Below are 24,888 nucleotides of genomic sequence, written 5' to 3'. Positions count from 1 at the left end.
CTTAAAGCCAACCTGTTCAACAAGTTTAAAAGAGACATTTGCAGTCTTCATGAGCACTGTGTTTGGAAACGCCCTGTTTTCATTTGTGGATTCTCAGTGAATTACAGTGTCCATTACCGGACAGCCCAAGAATTGATGTTTTGCCTGTAAAGCCTTCAATTACACAAGAAAGTCAGTGCTGCAACGAAAAGTGGACATGTTGGCAAGAGGCATTCAGTTCAGTGGCTGTACATTTAAAGTGGAAGAGGCTGGCAATATGTATGTCGAAGGAACATTTTAAAGTGGATTCATGACATCTGCGGTGAATTTCTGGAACTTTATGGCAAGTACTGAAATAACATCGTATTTCAAGAGTATTGGCAATTTGAGTGAGCTTTTTAACATATTTTCGTCGAAGCGCATTCACATTTGTTATGGTCTTCGAGACACTTTGTCAGTAAAGTGATATTTATTTGATGGACAAAGTCGATATTTTCACTTTCTTTACTTCGAGGCCAGTAATTTTGACAGTTGGGCATTGCTTGCATATTTTGAAAAGAGCTCGCGCTTCTCACCGTGACAATAGGAGTCTCTTCAGCCTTTCATGACGTCTCTTTCCCTTCACGATTTACGTGGCTGCTGATTGACGTTTGGAGTAGGAGCGTGCAGTTAGCCATCCAGCGTGCGTCGCTGGTGCGTGACGCCATCATCTGGCTGGAGCCTTCTGACACTCTTTGTGAGAAGTTTTCCAATGTGCTCCCGTAAAATTTGCCAACTGTGTTTTCTTCCTCTATTCGTCATTTTAAATGGACATTCATGCTGCTCTAGTACCGATGGTTGACAAGAAAAGGTTTGTTTCTCTTGACAAAAGCAAGTTTAACACGGACGTCCCACAGGTACTTAATGAAATATGTGCACATCAACTTTTTATTCTTTATGGAGCGCTTATGAATTGTTCGGCGGCTTCAAACTCAAGCTTATATGCACATTTTAAATACAAGTCTATTTATCACATACAGTTTTTCGATGTACTAAATAAGGTCATACTGCCATCTACTGGATTAAGTTGGTGTTCAACTTATATTGTTCCTTCAATGTTTATTTTTAATGTTTCCTGGAACTCCTTATTTTAACCCTTTCGCTGCGGCGGCTATTCCGCCGCAGCGCTAAAGGGGCGGGGCGGCCGCCGCATGCTGGTGACAGAACCGCTCCGTCACCAGCTACAGTTGAGCTGTGCTGGTGACGTAGCGGTTCCGTCATGACCCGCCCCGCTCATTAAACCTGCCGCGCAGGCGCGAAATCAGCGCCGCGCAGGCGCGGCGGCCGGGCCATGACGGAACCGCTCCGTCATCAGCACAGCTCAACTGTAGCTGATGACGGAGCGGTTCCGTCATCAGCAGGGGAGGGGTTAAATAGGACTGTTCTTCTTGTGATAATATATACAGTAATTTAGGTAAAACTGTTATATATTTTAATGATATGGCAGCAATTTCAGTAGCACTGTTATATTTTAACAGGCAGCAATTTTAATAAGACTGTGCTGTGTGTGATAAGTCATGCTGCAATTTAAGTAAGACAGCTATGTTTTATAGTGATTTAAGTGCTTCAGGCACTGTTATATTTTTAATGTTTTTTCCATCTATTTAAGCAACTGCTGATTTATTTATAGTGATATGCAGCTATTTGAGTAGGATTGTTATATTTTAAAATGATTTAAGCAGCAATCTATATAAGTCTGTTATACGTAAAGTGATTCATGCAGCAATTTAGTAAGACTGCTATACTTTATTATTTATACAGCATTTCAGTAAGTCTGTAATTTGTGCAGCTATTCTGTAAGACTGCTATACTTCATTATTTATACAGCATTTCAGTAAGTCTGTAATTTGTGCAGCTATTCTGTAAGACTGCTATACTTCATTATTTATACAGCATTTCAGTAAGTCTGTGATATTTATAGTAATTTTTACAGCATTTCAGTAAGACTGTAATATGTATTTGATTCATGCAGCAATCCAGTAAGACTGCTATACTACATTTAGAATTATTTATACAGCACTCCAGTAAGTCTGTAATATTTATTGTGATTTATACAGCATTTCGGTAAGAATGTGTGTTTATAATTATTTATGCAACATTTATTTTTGATTATTCACACTTCAATTGTATGTTACGTGGTACAAATTTTGTGTGAGTTGCTTTCTCTTTAGACCATCTTGGTATTGCTGACGCTCTAAGTTTATATGGTTGTTGTTTTACTTTGTCGTAGGGTGCTTGTATTTAAAGAGCTGGTCTCTATACTCTTGAACTAGTCTGCAGTGTTGGTTGTGCGCACATCCTTTTCGCTGTTTTCACCCTACCTATGTAAACTTTGTGTCTACATTACTTTGTACTCACCTGTACCCGTTTAATGGTGTGTTTAGTTTAGATCTGCACACGTTATTTTCATATTAATTTCTAACTTTCTCTTTATTTTTATGATGTTCCCTAGGGAAGGGGTGGTGTGTCTCGCTACGTCTTTTTGGTAGCATCCTGTTAGCATCCTTTCACTTACTTCTTGGTCCTAGTACGTACTTTTTCTGCCTCTCTTTATCTGTGGCTTTCTGCTCTTTTCTTTATAATTCGTTGTAACCATTTATCTATTTGTTCTCTTTGTCTCCTTAAGGAAAGAGGATATGTTGTAACTACATTTACAGCAGCTTAGCTAGTGTGCATGTGTCTGTGTGTATGGAACCTTGGAGTGCATGATGTCAGCGTGGAATGTTGGTATGCCTAGTGGACTGGAGGAGTGACAGTTGGATTGAGTGGGTGAGCTATGAAGATCAGCTCCTGGTGGGGCCATGTACTAGCTTGGATTATCTTTGTACCATCTTGAATTGATCCTGTAACCAACATCCTTGATCCTGTAACTACTTAATAAATCTCTACTTGGATCTACTTCATGACTACCATTATACTTCATTTCAGATATCCCAAAAGATTTGTCAAGAAGTAAACTCTTAGTTTGCATGTTCAGCCTTTGTAGCCCAAAGGGACATTACGAGACAATGGGCCTCCCAGCAAATTCTGACAAAGAGCGAGTGGCAAGCAGGTGTGGGTTGGTACATTGCAGCCGTATAAGTGGTTTTGGAGAGCAGAGGTTTTCTGTCCGAATATTTTTTGGGTAAGTTTGGGGGGAAGTAGAGAGGCTTTTATGGCCCAAGAGGCAAAGAACTTAAGGTATGCATGAAAGCAATTGAAAGGTTGTGGGTAATGGGGCGGAAACAAGAAAACAACCTCCCTGTAGTCAATAAATAGAATCCAAAAGATAGGGCCATGTGTGCATGTCCTACTGACTAAGTACTATTGGGGTAACTGGACCTTCGATCTGCTCCATTATGTTTCTTATCTGTTCTATTGTTTGATATGTTCTTGAACAAAATGTACTAAAATATGTTTTAAACTTTTTTTAAAAAGGTAATGGAATAGCACACTCTTTACACCTCTGGTGTGTGTGTATACATGAATGTTCGTGCATATATATGTGTGTGTGTTCACAAACATACACACATATATATGTGTGTGTGTGTATGTGTGTGTGTGTATGTATATATAGGCAACTACAAAAGGTGTTAGGCAGCCTCTTTCTAACAACAGTTTTAGAACTGAAAAGAAACAGTATTGGACAGCTGAATTTGATACTCTTTTGTGATTTTTGTATTTTAGGTTTATGAATATACATGAAGTTAAAAAGTGTTGGGAAGATAAAGGAATATTTGTAGCTCTTCGACGAAGAGTGGAAACCTGGGTTTACACTAGAGTAAAAGAAGAAATAGTAAAACCGTCGCAGTAAGTTTGCCAAGTGCCATTTAATAGGTGCATTGTTTATGGCCAACGAGTCTCACAATATTTTGCAGCATTGGGTCGAGTGGTAAGGGGGAATCCTTACTGTTTGTGGATGAAGTGTTAAAACCTCTTTTGACTCAGGGTAAAGTGATTTTGTCATAAAAAGCCAGAATACACAACCTCTCTCTCTCGCCTCTTTATTTCTGTGTGTTAACCTTTCTCTATCTGCTGGCCTTTACTTCAGACTCTGTATTTCTCTCTCTATACCTATTCACCACTCTCTAACTTTTTCTACCTCTCCTGCTCTACCTCATTTACTTCTTGCTCAATTATCTTGATCATTTTCTTGATCACATCTGTTTACATCTCAATATCCTTTTCTGACTTCCTTTAATTTACCTCTACAATCCTCTCAGCCTTACCGCTCACCTTTCCTCCTCCCTCAGCCTTCTCTACTTCATCTCTTTCTCAGGCTCCATAGCCGAGGTACCCCTCACAGAGTCCCTCGAGTTAGGAATAGGGGAAGATAAGTTGCAGAAATAACTGTTGTATTATCCTTCCTCCCCGTTCAATATATTAGGACGTGACCTATTGTTTAACCTCTCCGATGCGTCGGATGGCCCCCAACCATCCGAAGCAATGGTGGGCATGTGCGTCGGACGGCCGGGGGGCTTCCGTTCTGCACACACGTCAAATTCCGCCGCACCGCAGCGGAATTAGCGGCGCGGCAAAACGGTTAAGCTAAGAATGTCCATTAAATTCACTGAAAATGGGACTATAGCCTGCTCCTCCCCTGGAAATTCTCCTCTAGTGCACAAACCAACAGATGACTCCCATGTTACACGGACACCAGCCAGGGTGATCCGAGTCCGTCTATCCCCTTTTAAGGGAAGCCTCTTAGAGTTATAAGAATTAGCTCAGCAGTGGGCAGACCGCACGCACCACCTCTTGGCGGGAGTGGACCACAGGCTGGCACAAAAAGTGCACAAGGATCAGGAAACGCAGAACCACGACACATGCATGCCCACCGAGTTCCCTGAGACTAGGTGGAGAGCTGACCCAAGGCACATTGGTATAATGGCAGTAACAACCAGACCATGCATCATGCCAGCATTCCCCGGTTCGGCCTCTGGCACCAACCAACACTTCCTTGAGTAGTGAAATGGCACAGACAAGGTGGCCCTGTGCCGACTGATGCGCCCTACGTATTGGAAGCCCCCTAACTGCTAGCTAATGCGGCATTCTGGCAAATAACCCCTGGAAGAAGTCTAGCACATCAGATTGACAAGGCGACAACCCAAGGAGGTATATTCAAGGGCCACACAGGAAAGGCTCCAAGGCCCAAAAAAGGCAGGGTACAAACTGCCCTCCCCACTCAGGGACTCCCTTGTGGTAACCGGGAAGCAGGTAAGATCACCCTTCAAAAGACCACAGCAACCCCAAGCTTCCAAATGGCATCTGACTAAAAGAGGATGCAACCATGGAACCCCAGAGGGATTCGACAGAGGACCTGCACCAGAGGGCAACAAGGCCAGCAGCCCCATGGTCACAGAGAATTTTACTATTGCTACCAAAAACCCACAGGGCCAACAATTGTCGCCTGAAAGCATACCACAAACAAAAAGGCATTATCCCAGGACATCCCACACAGAGTTTCCCATGGACAACATCAAGCCCAGAGCAATGCCATTGCAGTTTCCATTCAGCCCCAGGGAAGTCAGACAACTGGTGCCCCGCCACAGCAGTGACTGACCAGACAGCTGGCCTAGCGAGTAGCAACAGTCAGGGAACCCAGGCCAAAAAAAATCAGGGCCATGGCAGTGACGGGTATCTGTCTGGGGAGGTAATACATTTACGCAATCGCCCAATCAGTAAATGCAAACTCCCAAATATGACACGACCACTTCAGAAAACTCACAGCTCCAATATAGACTTGTATCAAACAATGGGGGGTTGGGCCTTTATTCATGCCCAAACTGGACCACCCCAATTTTCCTAAAGGAATTTGTGTGAGGGCCGTAAGTGGAATGTATTTCGTAATCTTTTTTGTGTGTGCAAATCCTGTGAGCACGCAAGTATTGCCAATAAGGCAAGTTGTCTTTGAGGCTTTTTGGGTAAAGATTACGAAATACATTCCGAAATTTTGACTGCGAAATTAAAAGAGAAGGGTTACCTGTCTGAACTAATCAAGCACTCATGTAAACGTGCGTGGTATACCCCACGGGAAGTTCTGCTCACGAAACAACCAAAAAAGCAATGACTCGCCTTGTGTGTGTTTCCACTTACGGCCCTCACACAAATTCCTTTAAGAAAATTGTATGCTAAAATTGGCATCTGATAAAGGACTCTGTTAAGGATCTCCAGGTCCCATTATTTGCACTAAAAAAGAATATTAACATTGGGCAGTGTCTAATTAGGGCATTGGATGCCCCCCCCCCCACCAAAAAAAAACTGAATCATTGCGGTCCTTTGTGAACCTACCGCTGGTAGTGGGCCACCATAGGTGTGGAATTTGTCAAGCCTGTAGAACCACCATAGAAGGCACAGAATTCACCAACGCTAATGACAGGTGGAAACATAATGATTTTTCTAACTGCAAGTCCCGGAATGTGGTCTATGCCATTATTTGGCCGTGCTCTCTGATCTATATAGGCAAAACTACACAAGAGATTAGACACCCAATGACCCAACACCGATCCAGGATCAAGAACAAGGTGGCCAAAGCACCGCTGGTCGCACATTTTGAAGCACTCAAACATATAGAAAAGGACTTCAGATGGACAGTCCTAATTATAATTAAACAGAATCCGAGCGGTGGAGACCTTGAAAGGACATTACTTCAAAAAGAGGCTTACATTATCATGCGTTTTAATACGGCCCTTAGTGGACTGAATGAAATGTCTGAAGTCAATAAACTGTGAATTGGCATGTTTTTAAACATTTGAAATATGTTGCCCAGTTCTAGGTCCCGATTTCTTATAATTCTATAATTATAGAAGCTGAGCACAATGTATGAACAGGGCTACTAAGTGCGAACTCTTGAAACACGTTCAAGTGAGATGATTTCTTTTTTTTGGCTCCTCTGAATAATGTTGACTGCTGACGATCGTAAAGCCCGAGCACATTCTTATTCCCCACATTAATGTATTGGCAGGCAAAAGTGACCACACTCGCTCCCACGCATGAATTTGGATCAACCCGTACATCACAGATAATAGGAATTCAGTAAAATATCGGTTTTGAAGAAAGATACAAGGCAAGTGTTAGTTTGAAACCTCAGAACCAGGCATGTTTCCTAAGGCTTAGGGGCATATTATCAAGGGGTTTATCTCCACTTTTTATGCTTTAAAAGCTAAGAAAGCGGAGATAAAATTATCTCCCTATTACCTAGCTGTCGCTAACACCAGTTAGCGACAGCTAGTAGGAGATAGCGACCATCTTGGGACCCACTTTGTATGTCAGTGATATTTATCACTAATGACATGCAAAGTGGGCGTGCCAAGATGTTAGCGACTGGAAACAGTCGCTAACATCGCTATCTCCTATTACCAACTTTTGGAGATATTCGCGCTAAGCGCGAATATCTCCAAAAGCTAACACCTGCCCTGAGCAGTTCTTAGCCATGTTATCCAATGGGAGGTGGATAACATGGCTAAGAGCATTAGCTCGGTAATGCATGAATATCGCTGACTTTTCAGCGATATTCATGCATTGCGGCCGATTTGTATCGCATTTGTGATAAACCTTGGTAATACCAAGGTTTATCTGCGATAAAAATCGCCGCAGCTCAGCGGTAAATTTTTGTCTCTAACCAAGCAATAGCGATAATTATCGCTATTGCTTGGTAATATGCCCCTTAGTTTTTAATACCACACAGTGTGGACAAAGTGTTGCACACAAGGCTTGGTTGTTCGGTAGAGTGCACCTAAAACATAGTCAATCTAATTTTTTTCAGATTACCACATTGAATAGTGCAGTTCATCCTGTTTTTGATTGCCAAACAGCGTACCTCTCTTTTAATAAAAGGCAAGAACAGATCCCAGAGTGGAACTTAAAGTAGTAGGAAAAATATAAGTCTGAACTCATACTCACAAGTTTACAATATTTTATTACGTTGTAGAGACCGACCAAGTCCTGGTCCTGAAGAAAATCCTTAAAAGAACATAGGGTTCAAAAGTGCGTCGACCACACACAGCTGCCGCAACCATCACAACCTCACTGAATCATACAGTGTGTAAACAAGGCATTCAGCCTGTTACAATCTCATTGTCGACTAGCTAGCTCTAGCAGGTTGCAGTAATGTAAATAGGAAATTAGTCTGCACCGCTATTGTCTCTTTTCTTACTTAAGGACTGGTCATTCATGTTGTTAATGAACTTTTATCATGTATTTGTTAAATGTTAATTCTTTTGTACTTATGATTTGATGGAATGTTGAATTATAATGTATGTCTTTTTCTTATGACATGATATAGGGCCCGATGTAGGTGGCCCAAATACCGGTCGGTAAGGTTGAAAATCGGTAAATTTCACCGTTATCGACCAGTATTTAGGCATTCATGATGTAGGGAAGGTTTCGGTATTAAGGAATCGGTAAATACCGATTCCTTAATATTGATTCCTAATTGGCCTTGCATTTAAGGAATCGGTAATACCGATTCCTTAAATGCAATGTAGAAAGCACATAAAAGAGTGCTTTTGGGCCTTAAGTGATCGGTAATTACCACCAACTTCAAGTTGGTGGTAATTACCGAACTCCTTTATAAAAGCACTTACTTGCTTCTTTTTTATGTGCCATGTGGCCCACGTCCATGCCCTTAGGGCATGCATGTGTGCCACATGTGCACACATGCACATTTCAGGGATGCTGGCACCCTCGAAATACCTCCTGGTATTACCGATTTGGTAATACCAAATCAGTAATACCGAATGACTTCACATTCATTCCTATGGGCCTCCAAGCCCATAGGAATGAATGGTTAGGTATTCGTTATTACCGAATCTCAATTAACGATTCGGTATTAACGAATATTAAGAATTCAGTATTTTTTACCGAATTCTTACCTACATCTGAAATACCGATTTCTAAATACCGAATCGGTAAAATTCAGTATTTAGAATTCAGTATTTCACTATTACCTACATTGGGTCCTTAATGTCTTTTATGTACCCAATTTAACTAATGTTGAAAGTAAAAAGTTAAATAAATACACTAAACCCTCTTTATGTGTTAAAAGGGTATATCTAAAGATATTTAGCAAAATAACACTCCACACAATTCTTGGTTATTAGCCCAATATAGATTTGTGGCACAGTATTAGGAAGGCCTCAATCCTTTACTTGTGTTCAGGAAAACTCATAACTGCTGTATGCTTGAACAATCGAGAATCCATGCTAAATCCGCCATTTTGGGTTCCTGCAGGCCCCACTCTGCTGCTAGCCCCCAAGGTCGGGTTGGCTGACTATGCCCCAGCGAGAGGGCAGTCTGACGAGGGGGCAGGACAGCCCCGACTAACGCATACAAGCAGGCACCCAGTTCCTTTTGCCCAAGTCACTAGGGCATGCCCCAGATCGAAATATCGAAATGACCCATTCTTCAAAATTTTAGGCCTCCAGCCAATTTAGTTCCAAAACTAAGCAAACACTCCACTGTCGGGACCAGGGTTCCTCAAGATGTGTAGAGCAAAGATGTCCTTAAAACACCAAAGAAACACAATCACACGACCCCAGTCTGTAGCAGAAAATCCATTGAGCCCATTAAAACCACCCACATGGAGCTCAGCACGACGGTTCTCAGCGGCACACCCGACCCTCATCGGAAAACACAGCAAACAAACCTGATCCCTGTCATTTCCCTGCAGGGCCCTACAGAGGTCCACAAATGACCCTCCGACCACGTCTGGTATGCTTGTTAACAGACAGCAGCACCCAGAACACCGATATTCGAACAGGCAGCCTAAAAACAGCCCACATTTCAGAAATCTTCCAGAATGGAGGTGTAACCCAATAACCCAACCATCATCTGGAGAGAACCTCATTGCGCGCCACGTCCAGAGGCCAGAGAAACTGTCACGTGTCAACAGACATACCAACAAATAATCAAGACTCCTCTGCCTTTCAAAATTGCTTGCAGCCCATGAACTCCCCAACACAGATTAAACTAACACACCTTTTTATAGAGCATCCCACAGAGTAAAATACTGTCCCCACCTTAGCCAGCAGATGGGGAAGCAAAAGTACAAATAAAACTAAAACAAAACTTAAAGCTCACCATTCCCTAAAACTGCTACCACCATGTTTCAGTACCCTACTAGGTAGCTTCACGCTCCAGTAAATCCATAGAACATACCCATTTAAAGAACGCCAGGAATTGTTCAAAAATTAACTGTGTCTTTTCTAAGCTAACAAACAACCAACTGCTCTTTTACTACAAGTCAGCGATCGAACCACATATGCACCATCACTGCAGCAGCTGCGACCTCTTCAGCCAAGGACCAGATGACAGACATCTCCCCCGAAGACCATCCTTCAGTCAACAAATGTTTTTTAAGTTATATACACCTGTATTTTTGTAGACACTTTTCTTATACGAGGTGCTCGCATGCCCTGTAAATTCCCGAAATGTGCCAAGTTCCATGAAACTCACTTTGACATTCTTGCAACGTATGCATTCTTGCAACACATGCACAGAGACCTCTTGCACCTCACAAACACATACACTGAGCCCAATGCTAGCATCTCACAAGTACTACAGAGCACTCTCCTAGACAACAAACGGTATCAACACATGACCATGTGGGCATGCAAACCAAAAACTGATCATGCTACATATGCTCACTGATACCCCATGCCCCAGTTGCAGACCGACTTTATTTACCCTAAGAGATAGCCCTACAAAAAGCCAAATGTCTCATCCACCTTTATCTCTGTAGGATTAGGGCAACGACACAACCCAGTAGAGTAGAACCACATAAAGTAATAGTAAGCATCTCCTGATACAAGCCAATCACACAGCGCTGTACCTTTTTACTGAACCTAGTGACTGTGTAGATTGTACACTGTAGGGGGAGGGCACTGGTTGGCCCCGGAACTTCGTAGTCAAGAGGTTTCCAGAGGTAGCAAAACCACCACTCCAGTGTGAAAAATAGTCTGCCCTGCTTCTGTCTGTGGTCTGTTGTCCCAGGATGGTCCTTAACATATTTAGGGTTGTCTTTTATAATGACAAATAGGTCCTCGATATGGAATTCCATATTAGTGTAATCCACCACGATCACTATGGGAAATTAGTTCTATGAGAGGGATTCAGACTCCAGCACAGACACTTCATGTCAGGAAATATGAGATACTGAGATAAATAGGTACACATGCAGGGGCGGTGGGTGACATTGGAAAGTGGTGGGTCGCAATGTGATTTCCATACAGCACTGTAGCGAGCGCGCGCAGCGCATGAGCCCGAGCCCCAAAGATTTTTTTTTTAAAAAGAAGAAAAATCGTGCATTTTCAAGCAAATTTGAGAAAGCAGGAAGGTTAATAAAGCAATTGTGGAAGTGCAGTTATTACATTAATAGATGGCATAACATAGGTAGCTGCTTATTCAGTGTAACCACAGAGCTTCATACATTCTGTCCTATTACGCTCAGGTGCTGAATTCAGACTATAAGACTTTCATGAAAATCTCAGATCAACAATATTCACACCTAAGGTGGGAGCAAACGAGGTACTCCACACTTTTCTGGCAAAGAAACACATTTTAAATTACTGTAGGACTGGTATATACATCTGGCTAAACTCCACAAATAATACCCTAGTGCTAGTGCGCCTGGCTGCGCTGGCGAGATTGTGATAAGTTAACATAGGTGATCTACTTCATATGTTGTGGCCTTGTCCCAAAAATACGGCCCACTCATTGTGCTTGCTTTTCTGCCCCCTGTTCCCTCGTTGTGCTTGCTTTCCTGCCCCCTGTTCCCTCGTTGTGCTTGCTTTCCTGCCCCCTTTTCCCTGTGTGTGGCTCTCTGTGTGTGTGGGGCTCTGCGTGTGTGTGTGTGGGTGGCTCTGTGGTTGTGTGGGTGGCTCTGTGTGTGTGTAGGTGGCTCTGTGTGTGTGTAGGTGGCTCTATGTATGGGTGGGTGGCTGTATGTGGGTGGTCGCTATGTGCAGAAAAACACTTGCAAGTGCAAAATGAGGGTACAGTGTCTGCCCTTAAAGTCCAGTGAGCTCTGCACCGTCTTTCAATCAACACACCCTACCCAACAGCGGTCAATGAACCAATCCAGAGAAGAGTGGGAGCACGGAGGACCACACAAGACACGATTAAAGGCTGACCCAACAGCTGCCGATGGACCACACCAGAGAAGAGTGGGAGCACGGAGAACCACACAAGACAGGATCAAAGGCTGACCGAACAGCTGCCGATGGACCACACCAGAGAAAAGACAGGGGGAAGAGGGCGGTATAAGACTATCAAAAGCCAACCCAACAGTGAACAAGAAGAAACCCCAATGAAGTAATGCGATATGATTAAAAGCCAACTCAGTGACTGCTGATATACAGTGTGGTAGAAAGGAACAAAGATAGCTTTACAGAAGTGTGATAATGACATTCAACTCAATTTTAAAGGGAGTGCTGATAGAGAGAAGGTAGGGGTGAGAGTGAAATGATGTTAATGAAGACAGCTCAGCATCTATCAACATTGCTGGATAATAGAGAGAAGTCAGGGCGACAAAGAACTGCACTATGTTTCAAACCAACCTTAACTAAATGTGTAAATGTGCGGTCTGACACCAATCTGATAAGACTGGGCTGATTGTTAAAACAATACCACAACGATCATGCCAATGCCAAGCTCCCTTTATGTGCCCGCACACAGCCACACACCATGGCAGCAAGCACAGCACACTCTTTAATGTAGGTAGACAAACTCTGGACGTGCACACTGACTTTTATTGCATATAGGCACCCACACTTAATATATGCACAGACTCACTTTCCTTGTACCAACACACTCGCTGTATGCACTCAGTCACTACCCTTGAATGCACACATGCTTCGTGTGAGGACACACTAGAACATGCTTCCCGCAGGGACGTGTGGGCCACGCCTGTCTGCCCGCATCTACACTCTCCTCTATACAGATATACGATGCCCTAGGGTGTCCTCACCCACACTGTCCATGTTCACACTTTCCCTGCTGCCCAGGGTTGGACTGGCCTAAGGGGCAATCAGGCAGTGCCCGAGGGGCTAATCTGACAGGTCAGAGTGTAAGAAAGTTTTTAGCTTGTTTTATTACCTGCTGGGAGGGTTTTTATTGTGTATTTTCCCCGATATTGTCACACACGTTGCCTGCAGCTAGCACAAATGCATGCAGTCTCCCTTTACCTTTATTCTCCCATCTCTCACGCACACACACACACACAAACCACTTATATTGACATTCGCACTATGCCTTTTTGCTCCCTCCACACACACTACCCCTGTTCTACACATTATGGGATGCAAACACGGACACAAACTGAACTCTAATCACACACAAACACTCTCCTTGTTTAAGTGTGTGGGTTTAGGTTTAGTTGAAATGATTTATGGTTATGAGTTTAGATTTGGGCTGAAGGGGTTGGGCGGGAGGTATTTATGTGTTAAGATGTAAGTACATGGGTTTAGGATCAGACTTGAAGAAAGATGTGGATGTAGCTATAAGATTTGGAGGGGGTTAGAGGTGAAGTCTCTTCCCCTTGGTTCGAGTTAGGCCTTGGTTTGGGAAGGTTTAGCAGAGATGATAGTCCAGATCGGATTACTTCAAATGTACAACTCATATTTCCCAGGGTGTACACACAGACCCCTTTCTCTCAATGGCTGCTCACCATCTCTCTCTCTCTGTCTCCGCACCCTCCTCCCCCCAGCTATGTAGACAGCCACAGTATGCCACCGAGGAATCAAGTGTACCTGCAGCACACACTGACCCCGAATGCCCCCTTATCTACCCTCAACCAGACCCTACAAAGACATGCCCACTTAACAGCATACATGGAGGGAGTCTTCAATGGCTATGCCACCGTGCCAACACGGGCTTCCCATTTGTGCTCCACGCACCAGTGTATGCCCACATGCAGCATGCAAATGTCCTGTCTGGTCCAAAACAAGCATGCAATGGATGCTACGAACCTCTTTCATGAACGTCTACTCCTAAAATGTCGCCAACACTCTAAACAAAAATATATGACTGCATTTTCAAAAGTATATATATTTTTTTTGCAGTAGACTACGTGACCTCGAATTGTTGCAGGCTGGCCACCTGTTCGCAGAGGCAGTGTCGGTCGCAGAGAGAAAGAAAGGCTCTCTCAGACTCCTAATGATCAAGGCGGCAAAACCTCAAAATAACAGGGGTGAAAACACTCGCCCTCTGAGTGGTTTCGACTAGGAGCTGGCCTGGGCTCTGATGTGATCTTCCTGGTCCAGCGGCACGTGCAGCGTTCATTCACTAAGGACTACAATTCACTTTAGATAAGTAGCGCAGAGAACTAAACTAGGGCTATAATTCGGTTTAGATAATTAGCTTAGAATATTAAATTGAGACCCGATAGAGAATTAAACATAAAATCAAAAGCAGAAAACACGCAACTTACAAAAACGAATACAAATCATAGAAATACGCAAGCTACAGAACTGGGTGGGTTTAATAAAAAAAAACTAAGACTTACAGTGATGTCCGAGGTAGTCCGGTGGCTGACAAACTATTGCTAACCGATACTCAAGGGACAGACTACTCACCCAGACAGGCAGCGACAGAGAATACACCAGGACTGGAACACACTGACACTCCACGACACCGGGCCTGCTTGCTTCTCCTCCTGGCTCCTGCCCGGGGTCGCGCCACTCTGCCCCCGCCCACCCACGTGCGGCATCCAATAATGGATGTTGCACGGTCAGGGGCGTAGCTAGAGCTTGTGCCGCCCGGGGCGATCCCTCAGAGTGCCGCCCCTGGGGAGGAGGGGAGGGATATCGGGGAAAAAGGACAAAGAGACACGTAGTATTGCCGCTAATAGTTACCTCGATCATGCAAGTTATATGTACATACATGACACGGTCCAAGGTTACACAGTTAAATACACTGGTGACCAGCAGTACAAAGGAGAACACACAGACTGCCACCATACTAACACTTACATTTGTGACATTTAATTGCAGCTCTCTTCAGCACCTGCACTGCCACATATGCAGTGCAATTCTTAAATCAAATATTGTAGCGTGAAGAACAAACTGATGACTTAACGTTCACTATAAGACAACACATCTTTGCTAACATGGATTTGTATGATTTGGATGCGTTTCTCAGAATATGTATGTACAAATTGCAAAATGCTCTGACGTCATCCTGAACATTTCTTTGTAAATATGTATGTTTATTATTTGGAATCATTTCTCACATTTTTTTGGTAAAAAAATAACTGTAGAGTACTTTAACGTCGTCTACGTGTGGTATAAAATCTAAAATAAAGAAATAAAAACGTAGAAATTACCAGCATTCACAGGGTTTTATACTTTATGGAATGTTCTCCGACACCCCACTGTACAACCGGCGGCCATGTCTACATTTCTGCAATTGCAGGGAAATGCCTGCAATGTTCAGCTCATGGTTTGTGCACGAGGAGGGGCGCAGCTTGCACCGGAAGTACAGGTAACAACAGCAGGCCAGACCTAAAGGGAGCACAGCTGCCAAGGTTTCAGATTGCTAAGTGTGACACTTTTTTCACAAGGAAAATCAACCAATAAAAGCAACAGAAACATAAATATCAGAAATTACACCCATTTGAGCAAAGAGAACTGTAAGAAAATTTCAAAACGGCAGCAAAGTACTGGAAATGGAAGGGTACACGCATAGCGTAGAGGTCACAAACCCTCTGCAGACTGTAATTTATCTCAAAAAGACACATTGAGCAATTTGATAAAAATGAATTCGCTCATAACAGCAGGGTGTGCGGCGCCACCCATTACATTGCATTGCAAGTCTAAGCAATTAATATTGAGACACAATTAAGCATGAGGGTGCATGCAAGCCTCAGGAGAAAAGATTGATTAAAGTACACATAGCCTAGGGGCCACAACTCGGCTGTAGGCAGTTTTATTTCAAATATATATACTTTTTGAGAGAATGAGCCTTAAAAAGCCTGCGCTATTTAAGAGTACTTGCACTAGTGCATGTTGTTCAGAAGGCTGTAAAAGTAGTCTAAAAAATACATATGGTAGTCTAAAAAATACATATGGCACTGCACAGAAATGCATCTTTTAGCACGAAATACTGTTACAACCAAACTATTACCACGCAGGACCCTTTACAACGAATACCTTTACAACGCATTACACTACAACGCAGATACTATTACAACGCATACCATTACAACGTAAGTATAGGTAAGTTTATCTTTTTTTAAAAACATTTATTAGGGGTATTGGGTTTGGGTTTTGGGGTACAGGGGTATTTTTAGGTTTCAGGGTTGGGTTTGGGTTTTGGGGTACAGGGGTATTTTTAGGTTTCAGGGCTGGGTTTGGGTTTTGGGGTACAGGGGTATTTTTAGGTTTCAGGGTTGGGTTTGGGTTTTGGAGTATAGGGGTATTTTTAGGTTTTTTGGGCTGGGTTTGGGTTTTGGGGTACAGGGGTATTTTTAGGGTTCAGGGTTGGGTTTGGGTTTTGGGGTACAGGGGTATTTTTAGGTTTCAGGGTTGGGTTTGGGTTTTGGGGTACAGGGGTATTTTTAGGTTTCAGGGTTGGATTTGGGTTTTGGGGTACAGGGGTATTTTTAGGGTTCAGGGCTGGGTTTGGGTTTTGGGGTACAGGGGTATTTTTAGGGTTAAGGGCTGAGTTTGGGTTTTGGGGTACAGGGGTATTTTTAGGGTTCAGGGTTGGGTTTGGGTTTTGGGGTACAGGGGTATTTTTAGGTTTCAGGGTTGGGTTTGGGTTTTGGGGTACAGGGGTATTTTTAGGTTTCAGGGCTGGGTTTGGGTTTTGGGGTACAGGGGTATTTTTAGGTTTCAGGGTTGGGTTTGGGTTTTGGAGTACAGGGGTATTTTTAGGTTTTTTGGGCTGGGTTTGGGTTTTGGGGTACAGGGGTATTTTTAGGGTTCAGGGTTGGGTTTGGGTTTTGGGGTACAGGGGTATTTTTAGGTTTCAGGGTTGGGTTTGGGTTTTGGGGTACCGGGGTATTTTTAGGTTTCAGGGTTGGATTTGGGTTTTGGGGAACAGGGGTATTTTTAGGGTTCAGGGCTGGGTTTGGGTTTTGGGGTACAAGGGTATTTTTAGGGTTAAGGGCTGAGTTTGGGTTTTGGGGTACAGGGGTATTTTTAGGGTTCAGGGCTGGGTTTGGGTTTTGGAGTACAGGGGTATTTTTAGGTTTCAGGGTTGGGTTTGGGTTTTGGGGTACAGGGGTATTTTTAGGGTTCTGGGCTGGGTTTGGGTTTTGGGGTACAGGGGTATTTTTAGGTTTCAGGGCCGGGTTTGGGTTTTGGGGTACAGGGGTATTTTTAGGGTTCTGGGCTGGGTTTGGGTTTTGGGGTACAGGGGCATTTTTAGGGTGCAGGGTTGGGTTTTGGGGTACAGGGGTATTTTTAACATATATATTTACAAATTATTAAATAAAAATTAGTATAATTAATTAAAATATTTAATAATAAAATATTTAATAATTAATTAAAATATTTAAATAATTATTAATTACATTTCTTAAAAATATTATATACTTACCTATACTTACGTTGTAATGGTATGCGTTGTAATAGTATCTGTGTTGTAGTGTAATGCGTTGTAAAGGTATTCGTTGTAAAAGGTCCTGCGTTGTAAAAAATGCGTGGTAATGGTATGCGTGCTAAAAGTATGCGTGCTAACATCATATATCCCTTTAAAACATACCGTCACTCGTACTGACTCCTGAACATGATCATTAAAATGCCAATACTTTAAAATGACCATCAGGGTCATTTCTTATACAGGGCACTTGCAGGTTTATGCCTGGTGCAATTAAAATCATAATTTATTTGATGCTAAGAATGATTGATCACAATGGTCCATTTGCTCAAGTGACTCCCGTGAAGTTTCATTGAATGAGCGCTCTTTCATGGTCATTCAATGTTTGTCCTTTCAATACTTACGCGAGGGAACAGGAATACGATTTTTACATTCTATATATGTCATGCTAAATGTTAACATCATTTCAAGCATTAGTTTGGAAGTGAATAAAATGAGAAGGATACATCTTACTTGTATATAAATATTTTGCTGACATATATTGCTCCGCATTACCCCAAACATTCCTCTACTGCCTGCTGGCCTCGCAGAAATAAAAATGGCTACTGATTCACGAGGTCACTGTGAAGATTTAATTTGGAACAAAGGGATTTATTTTGGAGGTAAAGTCTTACTGGAGTTTAGTTCCATCTGCTTCAGTCACTACACATTTGGCTGCTTGTGACGAGATGTAGTTAAGAGGAACAATCACGTCTCAGCTGAGGTAAAATTATCCAAGACCAACACAAACTCACTACAGGGAGTTTGAGCCAGCTGTGCCCGCTCTTCGGAGCCATGTAGGGGACGTTTTCTATTTCAACAGCCAACACAAGGATAATAAGGGAAAATATATCCATGGAAGGAAAACCCAGTACTGTATGTATTACAGCATATAGGTTTATCAGTTTTCTATTGTGTAAGACGACTCAGAGAAAACAGAACACTGTACAATTATCCTTATAATTACATTTCAGTGGTTTGCTAGGTAGAAAGTTGAAAAACGATCACGCATATAGTGACAGTAACAGAATGCTTCTCTGCGGCCTTGGCATTAGAACGGACTGTTGATCACCACCCCCTCCCACCCCCCACTCCCAGTCCGTCTGCCCTCCACCCTCCCAGAACCAAGCCCTCGCCCATATGCTGTGCTCTCCCTCCTCGATATCGGTACAGACATGAGTTTCTTAACCAAAGGCACCCCATCCTGTAGTGCAGGGGTACTCATAGTACGGCCCGCGGGCCAGTGGCGGCCGGCAAGCCTTCCCTGGCGGCCCGCGGACTCCCGAGACGTGTTTCCCGAGTTTTTTTTTAAAGTGTCTGCAGCAGCGAGAGAGACTCTTGCTGCTTTGTGGGGGCTGCCGGCGGGCGATCCTAGGAATGGGCAGAGTAAAGCTGCAGGGGCCTAAGGAGAGGTGAAATACAAAGGCCCCACATTAACATGCAAATGGTCTTTTAATGACCTGTGAAGTGCTCAGGTGCGGCTGTGAGTGTGTGTGGGCCCCGGCTGGCGCACAGGCTGGGTGAGGTGACAGACGGAGTGGGAGGGAAAGGGAGGGGGAGGGGGACGGAGAGGGAGAGAGAGAGAGTGAGAGGGAGTGAGTGAGAAGGAGTGAGGGAAGGAGTGAGAGGGAGGGAGTGAGTGAGAGAGTGAGAGGGAGTGAGTGAGAGGGAGTGAGTGACTGAGAGGGAGTGAGAGAGAATGAGTAAATGAGTGGGAGTGAGTGAGTCGGAGTGAGTGAGTGGGAGTGAGAGGGAGAGTGTGAGAGGGAAAGAGAGAGGGGGAGAGAGGGAGTGAGTGCGGGAGAAAGAGTGAGTGAGGGAGAGGGAGTGAGTGAGGGAGAGGGAATGAGTGAGGGAGAGGGAGTGAGTGGGAGTGAGTGAGTAAATGAGTTGAGTGAGTGAGTGAGAGGGAGTGAGTGAGAGGGAGTGAGTGAGCAGGAGTGAGTGAGCGGGAGTGAGTGAGTGGGAGTGAGTGAGCGGGAGTGAGTGAGCGGGATGGAGTGAGTGGGAGGGAGGGAGGGAGTGAGTGGGAGGGAGTGAGTGAGAGGGAGGGAGTGAGTGGGAGGGAGTGAGTGGGAGAGAGTAAGTGGGAGAGTGGGAGAGGGAGTGAGTGAGAGGGAGGGAGTGAATGAGAGAGAGTGAGTGAGTAAGAGGGAGGGAGTGAGTGAGAGGGAGTGAGTGAGTGGGAGGGAGTTAGGGAGTGGGAGGGAGGGAGTGAGAGGGAGGGAGTGGGAGGGAGGGAGGGAGTGAGAGAGTGATTGAGAGAGTGAGAGTGAGTGAGAATGAGTGAGAGGGAGTGAGTGAGAGGGAGTGAGTGAGTGAGTGAGTGAGTGAGTGAGTGAGTGAGTGAGAGTGAGACCGAGTGAGTGAGAGGGAGTGAGTGAGAGATAATGAGTAAATGAGTGAGAGGGAGGGAGTGAGAGGGATGGAGTGAGTGAGAGGGATGGAGTGAGTGAGCGGGATGGAGTGAGTGAGAGGGATGGAGTGAGTGGGAGGGAGGGAGTGAGTGTGAGTGAGTGAGTGAGAGGGAGGGAGTGAGAGGGAGGGAGTGAGAGGGAGGGAGTGAGTGAGAGTGAGTGAGAGTGAGAGGGAGGGAGTGAATGAGAGGGAGTGAGTGAGAGGGAGGGAGTGAGCGAGTGAGAGAGAGGGAGAGAGTGAGAGTGAATGAGTGAGTGGGAGAGGGAGGGAGAGGGAGTGAGTGAGACGGAGAGGGAGTGAGACAGACAGGGAGGGAGAGGGAGTGAGATGGAGACAGAGAAGGAGGGAAAGGGAGGGAGTGAGAGGGAGGGAGGGAAAGGGAAGGAGACGGAGAGGGAGGGAAAGGAAGGGAAATGGAGGGAGAGGGAGGGAAAGGGAGTGAAAGGGGGTGAGACAGAGAGTGAGTGAGAGGGAGGGAAAGGGAGGGAGACGGAGAGGGAGGGAGTGAGAGAGAGGGAGTGAGAGAGAGGGAGTGAGAGAGAGGGAGTGAGACAGTCGGAGTGAGACAGAGGAAGACAGGAGAGAGGGAGGGTGAGAGGGAGAGAGAGCTAGAGAGAGGGAGGGAGACCGAGAGAGATGTGTGTATGCCGGGACGGCTCAGTGGACGAAGGCGTCCGCTGCAGGGACCTATGATCAACCTCATGGTCAGTTTTATGTTGTTGCTCTAGCCCCACCCCCTCCCCCACTGACCCTGCCCCCCCCACCGATGCGGCCCTCTGACACAAACCAAACTGTAAATTTGGCCCCCGAGAGAAAGTTTGTGAGTACCCATGCTGTAGTGTTTCTCTCTCAGCCCCACTACCAAAATATCTGATAATAAATAACCAGCGACAACCTCGTCTTTCTCATCGACTCAGAAGCAGGCCTATGCAAAATGATTGTTACGCCAGCGTAATCTCGTACCCTACCCAGGGCTTTAAGTGGGATGAAAAAACTGGGGGGTCTCTCAAAGGGGTGTGGCCAGTGCAATTAGGGGCGTGGCTTTAAAACACTTGCTAAAAATCTGTGTCTAGCATAGTGTGCCGCCTGACTTGTATTTTGGAGTTTCTGTCATTGCATCCAGATATGTGAGACAAGTAATATCATACCTACAAAAAGTAAGGACTATTGGCTTTTAAAATGGTTATTAGTTGCATAAGATAAATAAGCTGCAACTATGGCTCCTTACATATAATATTGAAAAAGCTTTCAATTAAAGCCCTGGTGACCCTACCACAATGTTGCTGCTCTTGAGTTTTCAGAAAGAGAAGGGAATCCCAGAAAGAAAATGACTCCTCATTAAAGGATTTCCCTTCCCCCACAACGCTCACCTGGCATTCCGTCATGCTGTAACTTCTCCACTAGTGAGAAGTGAGCAGTGTGAGCAGCGCACATCGATGTGCCTGCTGGCTCGAAACGGGTCTCTATCTGGCTGTTTTGCCCCCTGGCACTTTTGTCCTGACTGCGGTGACAGCAAACTGCTGTCACTGCAGTCCGGTAAAAAAACGGAGAGCCTGTGCCAGGGCTCAAAACAGAGCCCGATAGAGACCCGTTTCGAGGCCCCCTTTAAAAAACTGCCGGTGCTCAGACCACTTGCGACCCGGCCCACTTAAAGCCCTGACGCTACCCACATTGCCCAGTTCATAGGCACGTTGCACAAAACATGATTTAGTAGATTTTTGCCTGCAGTTGGCTGGCTTGAGCAGAAAATGTCTGCTGAGAGACAGCATTTCCGCAAAAAGACATTTTCTTCTCGAACCTGTATCCTGCCGGTTGCAGGCGTAAGTTTTGTGTGTAAAAAACTATACACTTGCTGTCGCTGAGAAGTGTATTTTATGTAAGTACACAAGAATTAAGCATATTTTGCAATAAGGCTTGCAAATTGTATATTTGCGGATGTTTCACGTGAGTCTTACCTGTCTGAATACACCTGACTATTCATTTTCCTCAGCCTGCTGGGAGGTTTGCGTGGCCTGCTTTCCCGGAGTTTAATAAGAGCCATCTCAAGTGAAATGTGGGGCCCTAAAGGCGCATTCCTGCACGTGCCAAGGACCCTCACGGAGTTGTGCATCGCGGGTCATCTGCTTGGCCTTTCACATTCCACTGCACGCTGGCTTGCTGCCTCCAAAACAGTGCCGCCTGGGGGGTCCCCACCCCCCTAGCTACGCCACTGTGCACGGAGGGCCAGCCAATCCTAGCACTGCATGCAGCGCCAGGATTGGCTAGGCAGGCACATGGACTGCTCGCCCTGGGCAGCCATTCAAACCCGGCCCGGCTGAAGCCGTACCTCCTGCCCCTTCTCTATGCCTAAGGGCATCGGCGCATGCACAGGCAAGTCTCAGCCCGGGGCTATCATGCGCACAGTGCTGGCCTGCTGCAGCTGCTGTCACTCAAGCAGCTGCAGCAGACCAGCAGCCCCGCCCCCACCCCCTCCGAGTCCGACCGCACAACGAGAATATTACTGAATTAGTGTAGTGCACGCACAGTGCGTCCAGGGCTTGGTGGGGCTACGCCCCTACGCCCCAATGGACGCACCGCGCCTGCCCTGGACACCGGAGCCTGCCCGCGACATCCTTGAGTCATTCATACTCCTCCGAGCTGGGCAAAGGCCCTTACAGCGCAGACCCGCCCTGCAACACAGCCTGGGGAGAGGGCCGAGGCCGAGACCACGTTGCTATATTGCTGAGCCTTGCGGTGCCTCGCCTGACAGCGGCAGCTCATCGGGCGGTCTACGTGGTGGTGGGGACCGAAGCGGCGCCTCCCCCTGCTGCCCCCCTATGCTTGCCTGTGAATGCTCACTTCGGGTGGGAATCAACGCTTGCGGACCACCGACAACAGCAATGGCAGGGTGTCCGCCACTCCTGCGGGCCCTGCCTGGGGTGCGGCCTGCTCCTGAGCCCACCACTAACTTTCCCTGCCTGTGGCACCCTCTTGCTGACCCCCTCCTTTGCGAACGGATCCCGCATTGCATCGGGCTACTGCCCCCCGTGGCCTTTTCTAATGCCCTGGCCATCTGTGGAGACCTCATTGCCACTGCTGTGGAGGAGCCCCCCAGCCTCAGGGTGGCACTGGCATGTGGCCTGCTGAAACTCAATGCAGGGGGAAGCGGTAGGGGAGGTGCAGCAGCTGGGGGGGCGACCTTAGAAACGGTGCCTAGAACAGGTGGAGCAAGCGCCCCCTCCTCCGGATCTCCAATCCTTTGTAATTTTATAACATTGGTGGTCAGTGGAAAAGCCCTTATCTGCATGGATATCGTCACGGTGGAGCAGAGAGCCTTGGTGTTATCTCTCAAAGCGCTTGACGGCTGCACACACCTATGCACGTACAGGCTGACGAACAGCATCAGTGAGCTCCCTTACAGAAGCAGTGCTCAGGCCGGCCCTGCCCTGCTGGTGGAACACCTATTCTCCCTGTACCCAAGGCCTGGCCATCGTGTCCCACCGTCCAACTTCTTGGGTGCTGCATGGTGGTGAAGACTGCATAGACTTTTTCCAGGAGCTGGTTCCCCTTGGTGTCAGGGCGGCCTAGAAAGGATTGTTCAGTGAAAGACAGTGGGTCAGGGCTTGGAATCGACGACAGGGGCAATGGACGGAGCGGATGCGCCTGCCACGAAGGCCTTCATGACCTTGCTCTTCTCCGCACTGAAGGAGTACCTACAGGAACTCAAGAACCAATTGGCGGTGGATCTCAGAGAAGTCCGCCTAGATGTTTCAGAGATAGGAGACCGATTTGCGATGCTGGAGGAGCATGAAAATGGGCATGACGAGGAGTTTGAAATGCTGCAGCAGGAAATCCTCATTCTCAAGGAACAACATGTTAAACTACAGGGGCAGGCGGAAGACTTAGAGAACCGATCCCCTCACAACAATGTTCATATCCGATGAGTGAAACAGGGAGCAGAGGAAGGGGTTATAGGGGAGTTTGTTCAAGTCCTTTTCCGTCATATTTTGGGCCAGGAACATACAACAGAGATCCAATTGATAGAGTGCATCGGGTAGGCTTGCCTCGTCGGAATGAAGCGCCTCCACCGGACATCCTAGCGTGCATCCATAACTTCAAACTGAAATAGCTTTTTCTGCGGAAAGCCAGAGACTCACATCCTCTATAATTTTGCTGACTTACCCCAACACTTTATCAAGACCTCTCTGCCGTCACATTGTTCAAACAACAGGAATACCGGCCTATTACCCAACACCTGACAAAGGGATCCCCTATGCCTGGGGTCACCCCTTCTGCATCATCTTTAAGTTTGATGGGAAGCTACGCCAGCTGAGGTCACTGCAAGAAGCATCTGATGTTCTGGGTCTCCCACCTCTGACCTTGTCACACACGCAGAAGGCGTTCACACCACGCAACACTAGGCCAGACTGCTGGGACGTTGTGGGCAAGCCCTCTTCACCGTCTCATGGTCCAGACGCAGCAGCCCGAGCTAAAGAGAGGGAAAGTGTCCTAGCTTCACTGGCCGGTAATCCTCCCAATACCTCCCCAGCCTGATCCTCCTTTTTTAGCCCACGCATGGACTCTTCCACTCGAGCGGGCCGACGGCCTTATCCTATTGTGGAACTGATTCGCCACCACACCCCTGATCTATGTTTCTCTGATGGACTGTGGTTACTCCCGGCTTTGTTGTGGATTTTCCCGTTTTTGGTATAGTGTCTAGCCGGCATTGGACCGGTCTGCTGGTGCTTTGCTCCTCAGGTTGTTTTGTGTTGGAAGTTTTTTTTTTCTTTTTTGGGGTAGGGTGGGTCATCTCCTCAGTGAGTCCTCCCGTCTATGCCGTATGCAGTGCCCGCACACACATCCTCATCCACTGTGTCCTTTCTATCCTCGCTCCACCTTGAGGTTGAGCGTCTTTCC

General features: G+C 45.9%; 1 protein-coding gene across 1 annotated transcript in view; it reads left to right on the top strand.

Annotated features, from left to right (window-relative positions):
• The window catches only part of LOC147733265 (sperm-specific sodium:proton exchanger-like), a 4,638,748-nt gene that overhangs the window by 2,831,196 nt on the left and 1,782,664 nt on the right, over positions 1–24,888 (top strand). Inside the window, exon 11 of the mRNA XM_086958943.1 lies at positions 3,685–3,807. Within this exon, the coding sequence (XP_086815069.1) occupies positions 3,685–3,807 (123 nt within the window). The remainder of the gene's footprint in view (positions 1–3,684; positions 3,808–24,888) is intronic.

Source organism: Lissotriton vulgaris, chromosome 2_1 (genome assembly GCF_964263255.1).
Source record: "Lissotriton vulgaris chromosome 2_1, aLisVul1.2, whole genome shotgun sequence".
Classification (NCBI taxonomy): domain Eukaryota; kingdom Metazoa; phylum Chordata; class Amphibia; order Caudata; family Salamandridae; genus Lissotriton; species Lissotriton vulgaris.
Note: the sequence above shows the minus strand (reverse complement) of the source record. Positions and strands in the feature narration are given on the sequence as shown.